The following is an 11,787-nucleotide window of genomic DNA, read 5'->3' on the forward strand; positions in this document are numbered from 1 at the left end:
TTATCTAAAATTATGAATCCAAATCAGTTGTAAAAGTTAGGTATTGGTAATCATATTAAAGTCACGTAAGTGTGAATGTCTTTTCGTTAAAGATTTACGGGTCGACCAATTATTTTTAAAAATAAATTATTGCATACGCAGAGGATTCGTTGTTGGATGATGCCAATATGAACGAACTTTTGCGCTATCAGGGCTAGACTCAGGAGGCTTGCATTTGTATAGATTCGAAGACTTTCATATAAAATGGGGGAAGTCATTTTATTATTTTCTTGCTCGAAAAACATACCTTTCCGTCCGCCTTTCCCTCTCTGCGCGGATTGTGCACAGAATCTGGGTTCAGAATATCACTGACACAGAGACAGCGTCGTTCCAACTCAACCCAGGACCCCCCACCCTTTCTCCTGGCGCAATTAAGACGAAACCTCCCAAGTCAAACCGCTCAAGTTTAGAGAGAGATTGCAATTCGTAAATGGAGGAGGTGATCACCGTGGCGGACGCGACCTCGGGCAGAAGAACGGCGGCGTTTTCTTTGTCGACGACGACAACAGTATCACTAACCTCCTTGCTCCCTTCGAACCTCCCCCTCCTCTCGGCCATTCTCGCCGGCGGTCTTGCCCAGTTCCTCAAGCTCTTTACCACCTGGTCCTTACAACTCTCTGTCTCTCTCAATTTCACCGAGCTTTATTTATTTTTTATTCTTCTCTTTTAATTCACTTGCTAATTTCTTTATCACTCGGTGGATTTTGAAATTCCAGAGTTTTATTTTTTGTAATAATCAGCAATGTAATAGTTTCATCATAGTCTCTAAAGAAGAGAGATTTGTTGATCAATCGTATCTCTTGTTCAGTTTTGATTAGAAACATGTTATTGATTGATTCCATCATTAATTGAAAGACTATAATTTTCTTCTTCTTTTTATTTGGGAGGTTCATTTTTGTAAAATTTGTTTTTGGAAAATTTGAATATTGAGAGGAAATATATGCAAATTTAGTGTGAATTTGCTTTTATTGTATATATTTTGTGGGTTTTGAAAGCAATTACTGGCCTTATTGTTTGCCATGTGTGAGATACCGAAATCGTATAATCATACTCTTCCATTGCATAATAACAGCCCCCCCTCCCCCTCATTTTTTTTTTTTTTTTTTTTTGAAGTAATAGCTCAATTATTTGTCCTAGTTGCTCAGGTATAAAGAAAAGAGATGGGATTCTAAGAGGATGCTTAATTCTGGTGGAATGCCTTCATCCCATTCTGCAACTGTGACGGCTCTAGCGGCTTCTATAGGTCTCCAAGAAGGAACAGGAGGACCGGCTTTTGCCATTGCAGTGGTCTTGGCATGTGTTGTATGTGCTTCCCAACCATTTTCTTCGTAAATATTTCCTCCCTTCTGAACTTGTCCTCTTATGGCCTGATTGTTCACATTATTTTTCTAATTTTTTTGCCACTAAGATAACCCAAGTGCTCACTTATTATGAATTTGGCTACTGTTGGTATAAGCTTGACAAATAGGCTCTTATTGAATCATGAGTGTAGGGTATAAGGGGTCTGGATTTCCTTAGTAGTTGAAATGCCTGCAAAAGGCTGTCAATTGTTTGGTTAAATAGCGCTGTCCTGATAGCATATAAACAGTCCATAAGGTCAATCTTCCCTGAAATAGCAATTCACCAACGTCTTCAAGTATTTGGTTCATGATGTCATGAAATGTTGTCAACTTTGTATAATTACTATCTCTTTGGGAATTATTTACTATGTGAAAGGTTACTGTGCATTATTCGTTCAAGGGGGGTGATTGATTGCTATAACATACTTGCAGGTGATGTATGATGCCTCAGGGGTAAGGCTTCATGCTGGTCGTCAGGCTGAAGTAAGTTCTTGATATGACCCTCAATTTGCTTCTATTTTGTTGCTTGCTTTTAGCTTTGCTGCAGGACACTCCTGCATGATCAAAATTTCTTTCGTTTATTGATTTCTTTGATTGTTATGTGGTTCTCATTGTAGTTGCTGAATCAAATTGTGTGTGAGCTTCCTCCAGAGCATCCTTTATCCAACATAAGACCACTACATCATTCCCTTGGGCACACTCCACTTCAGGTCAGTTATAATCTTACTGCACCTCTAGCTAGGTGTTTCTCGTGTATACTTCCTGTGTACCTGGGTTTTTCCTATTTCTATGAATATAATTTCTTGATTACCTATAAAAAAATAATAATAATAATCTTACTGCCCTACATTTCAACTAGTGGTATTTCCCTGGTCTATAATTCAGGGGTTTAATGATATAATTTAAATCACTGGTTCCATGATGAAATTAACTTGACCATGATTACATGCGACTCTCTCTGTTGGAATTCAATCACTCTTGAGGCACATATGGTTGCACCAGTGCACGCTATAGACAGTAGAATGGGTTTGGTAAAGATATGACAAAGAAACAACAAAAATAACAACACATGCTTGGACGCACAGACACTTTACATATGTGGCTTGCAATGCTGGATGAAAACTTGAAATAATAAGCAAATAGGACTTTCAATGCTTTAACAATGCAGTAATAATACAATTTCAAGATGGCATTGTTCTTCTACACACCATACTATACAATCCCAAGAAGCAACTAGTATTTCCTGTAATACCATGGATTGTTTATAAGAAGGTAGTAAATGGGATCCCACATTGCTTGGAGGGAGAAGTTCAATTTATAATGATTCTAAGAGGCTTGAATTGTAACATTGATTGGTCCTTTTGAAGTATGGGCCAGATATGGCTTGGGCCTTCCTTGAATTGTTACAAATGCTATAAATTGCAAATCCAATTAGAAGTGTGGGACTTGACCTGTGCCACCTATAATGGAATGATCTAATAAGGACATTGGTGATTTAAGTGGTGGAGATTGTATTGTCCCGGATTGTGTATAAATAGGTGGTGAATAGGATCTACATTGCTTGGAGAGAGTAGTTCATTATAATGATTCCAAGGAACTTCAATTGTAGCATTGTCTAATCCTTTTGGAGTATGGATCCAGATGTGGTTTGGAACTTTCTTAGGTCGCAACATTTCAATTTGGAGGAAAAACACAAAAATTGAGTCTTGCAAAAGTGATCAATGCACATTCCCTATTCTTGTAAAGTAAGAGGGAGAAAAATTGAAATTATTGTCGGGAAGAGTTTACAGGGTACAAGGGAAAAGGATGTAATATCACTTTTCATATATTGCTTGACCCTCGTATTTGATTCACACAAGATTACCTTACAAGATTGCTTGCGTGTACATGAAATGGTGCTATTGCCAAAGTTGGATGATTATTTTGTTATGAGGAAGGAAAGAAACCTTTTGGTTTGCACTTTTGGATTTTTGAGACCGTGAGCAATTGAGATCTCAATTTTGGAGCTTGAAATTTGAAAATGCCTTTGATATTTTTTAACCAAAAAGATAAAATGTACGTTTATACTGTCCAATACAAAGAACAATAAGGCAAAAAAGGTGGCTCCCCAACCAGTGCTCACGGTAGTCAGTGGATGGCAGGTAGCCCTTCGTTCAGCCCAACCCGCTAATGGGTGGCTGTGCGGAGGGTTGGGGTCTGAGATCTCCTGCATGAAGTGGGTTGTGAGGGGTGAGATTTCTAGCCCTGTGAGGTGGGCACTTGGGGGTGGGGGAGATCCCCCCCTCCATGCAAGGTTGGGGGATCTGCCCCAATTCTCATGATCCAGGTCCACCATGTGGGATCTATCCTCTCTCCTTGTGGCCCACCAAGGGGAATCCCCCACCTCCAGTTCCCTGAAACTAAAGGTGTCAAACGATAGGAAGTGTATGCACTGTTTTTAATACCGTACCGTACCGGCCACTGGTCCGGTACAAGTATTGTACTTTTTTCATATCCTTTTCTTTTTTCATTTTTTCAAACTGTAATTTCATTTTTTGCCCCACAATTCAGATCAGATTATTTATAATTTATATATATATGTATTCATGTATAACTTATTCATATATAGACTATTATTTTGAAATATAATTTATTTATATATTGACTATCCCAAAACGGTACACGAAACAGTACCTGTACCGAAAGATTTCGTTCCAGTGTCTTGACCGGTACGACATCCGGTACGGTATTCAAAACATTGAGTGTATGGCATAATATTCCTAGAGTTAGTTATCTTTTCTGATAAATATTGAACTCTTGGTACTTGCTAATGGTGAACAATCCTTTTATTTGGTCTGGTACAGGTGGTTGCTGGTGCTGTGTTGGGATGCCTAGTAGCATATTCGATGAGAAACTCCAATTAGGATATCAAATGGCCTTTAATTCTTCTTCCATAAATTGGATACATTTAAACTGTGTATCTGTGATGTAGTGTATACTCTTATGGTGGAATTATCATTCGTGAGCTCCTACTCAACCATGGAGTTCCTCTTTAATTCCTCATTCAAAATCTCGTTCAGCACAATGAAATGGTAGTGCAGCAGCAGTATATCATGTCTTCTGTGATTCTCTTGATAATTTTAGCCTGAGCGAAGGGGGTAAAGAAATTTTCAAATTATGTCTGCTGTCTTTGAGTGAAGTGAGTTATGCTCGCATAGAAACCCTAGGTGATCTGACTCTATTAGCATGAGATCTTCAATTAGACCAATCCCACTTTACGTCCTAAATTAATTGATTTATTCTACTCATCATCTATACACCAAATATTTAGTAAGAGAAAAAAAAATTATGTGATGTCTGGTGTGAAGATGATAAATAAAATTTTTCTTGTAAGTTTTGAAGAAGGTCAATGTTACTGCTTCTAAGTATGTACTGCTAAATATGTCTCTAGTGCATTTGTATTTTTTTTCTTTTTCTTTCAAACATTTAAAAAAAGAAAAAAGAAATACTCAAATTCACTAGTAGTCTCTTTCTTAACTATTAAGAAAAAATTAAAATACATGATCGGTCAAACCTAGGGGGCAAAACCATGGGACAAACCTAGCATTTTCCTTCCGAGAGTCAACTTCAGCCCAAAAATCTTTTAAATCCCAAAGAAAGTTTATATTTCTTAAAAATTGTCTTTTTTCATTTGCTTAGGCTCCCATGAAAAGAAAACTCAAAACCAACTCAATAAGTTTACAACTTTGCTCTTCAAAATTGTAAACAATTTTCACAAAAACTCAAAAAGACAACTTTCACACACACCAAGTTTTTTCAAGCAACTTTTTTTGTTAAAAATAAAAAATAATAATCAGTTACTTTTAAATGCCCAAATACAAATCACAATTTATATCCAAGCAACTTTTATTTTTTTCTATCCATTTACATTATACTTAAATAGGATCTCACGATGCATAGATAGCTATGGTTGTTGACGTGTATTGGAATGTCTCGTGTGATTAGCAGTGATATCACACGGAAGAAAAAGGAGGTTAATTTACAATCTCTTGTTTAGGTTTGGTTTGAATCTTCTTGAATCTAAACAATCTCTATATGTCATCGGGAGATTTTTTTTCCTTTATTATCATAAATACATTTGCAGAAAATTCATTATTGAGGGCCTATACACTTCTAATTAGTTGGGACGATGTCCTTGAAGACCCGGTGCCAATAAATTCAAACAAAATCCTTTTCTGTTCCTTTGTAAAAACCTTTGGGCCCTTCTCATTTATCAATAATATTCATTTTGATAATAAAATTAAATAATAATATAAAATATCGATTTTTAATAACTTGGATGCAAAGTACAAAACATTTGATAATTTAAAAGTGTAACATGTATATTTTCCTTCTCGTTCCTTCTTTTCTGCGTTCCTTTTTAGAGTAATGTTATTTATCATCTTAATTCTCATCATCTCATAATGTGATATTTTTTTACTTTTTAACATTTAGGCGTATGGCTTTAGAGGTTTTATTTTAAACTATAATAATTTTAAATTATAATTTGAAATTATTAAAAAGTTTTCCTTTTTGATACAATTATTAAAATAAGTTTATTTTTTGTTCAATTTACCTTTTAAAATAAAAAGTAGTTTTCGCGTGGTAGCCCGTGTTTTGTTAATTAAGGTGGACAAAATTTATAATGGAAGTGACAAAATACTTGTTAATAGGATACCATTCTTCCAAAAAAAAAAAAAAAAAAAGAGGTAAATCTCAATCTGATCAAGACAGGAGGAGTTATTGACTAAAATTCCTAAAGATAAAATGAGAGGAATTACATTTTTCACTCATAAAAGATCACTTATTTTTCATTATAAAAATCCCATTTACATCTTGTACAATCAATAAATTACCATTTACACATTGGATCATGTGTCGCGATGTTAACATAGTATACAAATACATTGATGCTACATTCAGAAATTCATTTCATAAAATTAAATTTATAATTTGATGTGGTACATTGATTATAAATTTCTTAGATATAATGTATAACATCAAATTATATCAATTAATTTTGTAATATCTCTTTGTGGACGATGCATTTCTCATTTTTAAATAGTGTTCTCGTGCACAATTGTTTGAAAAAAAATTATTTTCAAATCGATGTATAGAACACACCTAATAAGTTTTTTTTTTTAAATTTAAATATTACAAATCAAATTTTACTCTTTAAATGATGTAAATGTTGTGCTTTATATATCGACTTGAGAATAGAACAAGTCTCTTTTATATAATAATATCGAGACTGATTTGTCCTTTTTCCTTAGAATTATTAGTTTACTTAATCCTACTTACACCCCCCTCTCCAGTTAATCAATATTTGATTTGTTATTTTTATCTTTCTATCTTAATGCTTAAATATGTGTGTTTAAATAAAAAGACAAGAATAATAAATTATATATTGATTAGATGAATGTGTATGATATAAAGTTTGTTTGTATCTTTCTCTAAAAGGTTTGGATATAAATTTTGTTTTAACTCATCTCATCTCATTATTACAGTTTTATCAAATTTTCACACAAAATATAATAAAAAATTCAACCTTTTCAAATCTCAAAATAATAAAAATATTAAAAAATAATATTCTAATAATATTTTATTTAATTTTTAATTTTTATCTAAAATCATCTGATGTAATTTCACCATCCAACCTTCCCTAAATTAAATTGTCATCGATTTGTTACAAACTCCATTCATCTTTCTCTCAAACGTACATACACCTCCTTGCAATGCATATGAAAGCTTTGGACTGAACCATGCTGAAGAAGAGAGCATTATCACGATACACCACCTCTTGAGGTTTTGCTCAAAGCTCATTATCTTTCTCTGTGTCCTGCTATGTCTATTAGCTTTTCACAGGTTGCAGTACTCTCGGTCCAAGCTCCAAGCACCAATCTTTACGTCTCAAATTTCTCATACGCTACATGCTTGTCATTATGTTTACTTTGAAGGCCTTCCCACGATTGCTTTTCTCTTCTTTGTCTGCCGAGACCTTCCTCTTGATTTTCTCTGGGGTGCCTTCTTCAAGGTTTCTATTACCTCAAGATTATATGGTTGTGATAAAAATTATAATTTATAACAGTAAAAGAAAAAGCTAAAAAGCGTAAATCACAATATGGATCTCTAGAAACACCGTAGTGTGTTGTGATCAGAACAATGCTAAAAGCATATAAAATCAATGTCGAAAAATTCGACAGTATGTTGTGATAAAAATTATATGGTTGTGATAAAAATTATAATTTATAACAGTAAAAGAAAAAGCTAAAAAGCGTAAATCACAATATGGATCTCTAGAAACACCGTAGTGTGTTGTGATCAGAACAATGCTAAAAGCATATAAAATCAATGTCGAAAAATTCGACAGTATGTTGTATATAAAATGTAAGAGCAGAGTTCCAAAAAAAATATATGCTCTGAGAGGTTTTGATATGTTTGTTTTGATTTGGATATCATGAACTCTTTTACAGAATGGTGATGTTGCAAATTTCTCCATCTATATTCATTCAGAGCGAGGTTTTGTGTTTAAAGAGACGACTACAAGTTCAGCATTCTTTTATGGCTAACAGTTGAACAATAGCATTAAGGTACTACAAGTTCGGAATTCTTTTACGTTGATGAACAACCAGAACTTGTTCGTGTTTTGTTTTAATTCTCGCTTAACCACAGTTTGATTGCCAAGAAGAATGGAAGAAAATATTAAAAAACAATGGTTATGTCTCGTGTTTTATTTGACAAATTAATTTTGCATTAGTGTCCCAGTTGAATGAAATTTCTTGAGATCCAAACGGATCGAGTCATGGAATGATTTTGTTCCAAAGTTCTCATACTAAAATTTATTTGGATATTCATATGGCAGGTAATGTGGGAAGAATCAAGTATGATAGAGGCAGAAAGGTTATTGCTTGAAAAAACTCTTGATAATGCATACAATTAGAGATTTGTCCTTCTCTCCAATAGGTTGAATCTAGTTTTTGAACTTATCAAGTTGGGTGCTACGTTGTTAATGCTTCTATTTTGTGCTAAGATCTAAGCTATTCGCATAGTTTCTAATCTATTCTGTTGATTTTTTTTTTTTATTTACTTTCTCTTGTGAAATGACTGATTAGCAATATCACTTTTCTTTTTTGACTAATTAGATTTAGATGATGCAATATTACCTTCTTCTAAATTTTTATTTTTATTAATTGTTTGTGATGCAGTTGTGTCCCTTTGTACAATTTCAGTTACATCTACAACATCGTGATGTCTTCTCCAAAAAGTCTTGTGGACAAGTAGTAAAAAGGAATTTATCTTCAGCAGAACTAGAATGAAATTTGTTCCTAATAGACATATTGCTTATACTCGTCTGGCACTCAGATGTTTCTTGCAAATATGGAACAAAGAATGAATCTGAGTTTTATGTACCGTGTGACTGTTATAGCTTTCTTGATGTCAAAGATAATCGTTACAATTCCAAGATGTCACCGACTATACTAGAGAAGAATTGGCGAAAAGGATCCCAGGTTTTATAACTCTCCTATTAATTTATTTCTTTCTTCTTACCAACAGTGACAATAAATGATGGGTATTGCAACTGATTAGAACAATATTTTGCATCCACCTAACGAACTTAAAAGTTGCAAAGTTGTTCATCATGGTCTTACGTTTTGTATCAAAACTGTGCATTTGAAATGCTGCTCCATTTAAGCCACTGAGATGATTCACACACTTGACAAATTTGCTTGGACAAAAACATTCTTTTTCTATTTATTAGTTCCGAATACCATCTACTATGAGATTTTGTTCATGTTTACCTCAGTGGATCATTCTGATCAGAAGACATGTAGAAATAGTCATGGACGATCATATTATTCTTCCTGTCTCTGGGGAATTTTGCAAGGTATGCAGGAAGACACCTTGTTGGGTCCTATTTCATATTGTTTCAATCTGATAAAGTTGCAAGGAATTCTCTTCTTTAACAAAGCAATTAAGTTCCCTTCAAAAAAAAAAAAAAACAAACAAGGCAATTAAGTTGGTCATGAATTTCTCTAACACAGTTCTATACTTGCTATATAATGAAGAAAATCCAGTTTCTTGTTGAGTTGCTTGCCTTTAGTTCAATTGCTAAATTTGAGACAATTGACACTTATATTAATGTCCTCACTCTTTAGCAATGGCCACATATAGACTCAACCAAGAGAAGGCAACTTCTAGTAAGTGAATACTATGTTGCACTTTCAGATGAAGAAAAAAAATAGATGATTTACCTCATGCCTTTTGAAAGGGCATACTACTGTACATGCCGCCTTTTATGCAAACAGGATATCAAATTCAGATTTACCCCATGGCCGAAAGTTCAGAATCCCCTTAACTGTATCCCTAATGAACATTACGTGTAGACATTACTTGAAGTAAGCAATTCCTTTTCTTCTGTAAGTAGTTATATTTGGATTGACCGTTCCATAAAAAAATATAGAATAGATTGTCATTACCAACTTTTCATTAAAAAAATGTGTCTTTCATTGGCATGATAAGCATTGTATCCATTTTTTTTCTTTAGTTTCCCTTATTGACATCATATGACTATTTTCTTTTCTCTCTGGAAACAATCAGGAATAGAATTTTCATTTTTAACATTTCATTAAAAATATTTTGTTTGTGTTTCACATAAGATGAGTTGGCTTGAAGATGAACTTGAACGAAGGACATTGACCTACACCTCATGGAATCAGTCTGCAATGAGAGAGGAAGAAAGCTCTTGGCACCCTATCACATTCCATTATGCAGATGCTGGTCTTCAAAAAATCAAGAAATAAAGGTGAGTTCTCTTGGCAAGTTCAGTTCAGTTTTAGGCACTTAAAGCATAAACCACAATGTATTAGAAGAAGAATATTCCATATAAAAGTCCGATTCTACTTTTTACGAATATTTGGACATAGAAAACATAGAAAACATAGATGCCTGTGCAGTACTTAGTATCTAGATATATAAGGATCAGTTTTGGTTAAGACTAGACAAATTATATTGTGTTAACTTGACATTTGTGCTCAGGGAATTGGTAATGTGATAAGCCAAACCAATATGAGTCAATTATTATTTGTAACTTGTGGTGTGACATGTTTACGTAAATGTAAACCAACTGCTACACTCCAGCTTTTAGTGTTCCTACGATCGTTTTGATAAAGGTTTTTTGGTTGATCTTGATTAGTTTTCTTACAATTTTCTTACAAGATATCAACCATCTCTACTATGAATCTGAACACCGAACTAAATGGTTTCCAATCTCACTCCATGTTTCTTATTTGCTAGAAAGTTCACTCACGTGGCAACCATTGGCCTTTTGAAAGAGGAATTGATTGGTTCCTACAATATAAATGAATTATCAAATACAACAGCGCTATGGATGACTTTATTTTCCTGGAAAAGAAAAAGTGACCAAGCTATGTAACTCTTGTAGCATTGTGAAGTGGCATTCAGAAAATTTTGCAGAATGTTTTTTAATCTAGCTCTACAAAGCAGTTTGTTATTTCAGGTGGCTGTAGAGATCTGTACAAGTGGAGATGGTGTTGCAACCGAGAAGTGAAGAGGAAAGAGAGGGATAAGGTGAAGATTGGAAGTGTTTGAAATGTGAACTTGGTACCATGTATTTCACCGTAATTTCTCTACTCATTTCAAAACCCTTCTACCTTTCTTTTCCTTGGACTAAAACTGAATAAAGAAAAGAAAATGGATGACGATCTCATGAAAATTATGGGAGATGTTATAATGCTTTAGAAGGGAAGCAAATATATTGACCAATGTGACAAAGCTTCCTGTTCTTTTGCAATTAATGTTGAGATCTAATGAGAGCTAATATTATGGATGAAGATGGTACTCTTCAGACTGCATCTTATGGACCCATGGCTTCTATTATTTACAAACAATGGAGTTTTGGAACATATCAAACACTAAAAAAATGAGAAGCTCCAACCTCCACAAATTATGTTATCATGCAATGTTAAAGGTTTTCATGATTAGATAGATACTATCATTTTCAAGTGAAATGAAAATGAAAATAACTTACTTTACAACCAAAATTATTACAATTGAGGTTATTTGTAATCCTTCTAATCTTTCATCTCTTATTGTCTTAATTTCTTGTTGGGTAAACTTGTATTTAGGCTTGATTAAGCTTAACTTGATTTCCAAAAAATTGGGTTAAGCTTCATTATGATTCAGACTAAGTTAGTACATTTTGGTGAACATTTAAATCTATCATATCATGTCCAAGATCCTTTGGATTAGATGGCATAAGGCTTTATCTCCAAGTGATAAAATTAGGTTTGAAGCCAGCTCGCTCACCCTTTATTATTTATATATACATGTGTATATATATATATATATATGTATAAAACTATCATATCAT

The 11,787-nt window shown here is 33.7% G+C and overlaps 1 protein-coding gene across 1 annotated transcript; it reads left to right on the forward strand.

Annotated features, from left to right (window-relative positions):
- Positions 1 to 140: 140 nt before the first annotated feature.
- LOC122303785 (uncharacterized membrane protein YuiD-like) lies at positions 141 to 4,467 on the forward strand. The gene is made up of 5 exons (XM_043115738.1): positions 141 to 642; positions 1,185 to 1,341; positions 1,812 to 1,862; positions 1,997 to 2,089; positions 4,223 to 4,467. Exons 1-5 carry the CDS (start codon positions 470 to 472, stop codon positions 4,280 to 4,282), a joined length of 534 nt encoding a protein of 177 aa, XP_042971672.1. The 5' UTR covers positions 141 to 469; the 3' UTR covers positions 4,283 to 4,467.
- Positions 4,468 to 11,787: the final 7,320 nt, after the last annotated feature.

The sequence above is a fragment of the Carya illinoinensis genome, chromosome 3 (genome assembly GCF_018687715.1).
Source record: "Carya illinoinensis cultivar Pawnee chromosome 3, C.illinoinensisPawnee_v1, whole genome shotgun sequence".
NCBI lineage: Eukaryota > Viridiplantae > Streptophyta > Magnoliopsida > Fagales > Juglandaceae > Carya > Carya illinoinensis.

Coding starts and splice junctions, on each gene's coding strand:
- LOC122303785 (XM_043115738.1), top strand. CDS start 470: ATGGAGGAGGTGATCACCGTGGCGGACGCGACCTCGGGCAGAAGAACG. Junction 643..1,184: donor CTCAAGCTCTTTACCACCTG/GTCCTTACAACT, acceptor CTAGTTGCTCAG/GTATAAAGAAAAGAGATGGG. Junction 1,863..1,996: donor ATGCTGGTCGTCAGGCTGAA/GTAAGTTCTTGA, acceptor TTCTCATTGTAG/TTGCTGAATCAAATTGTGTG.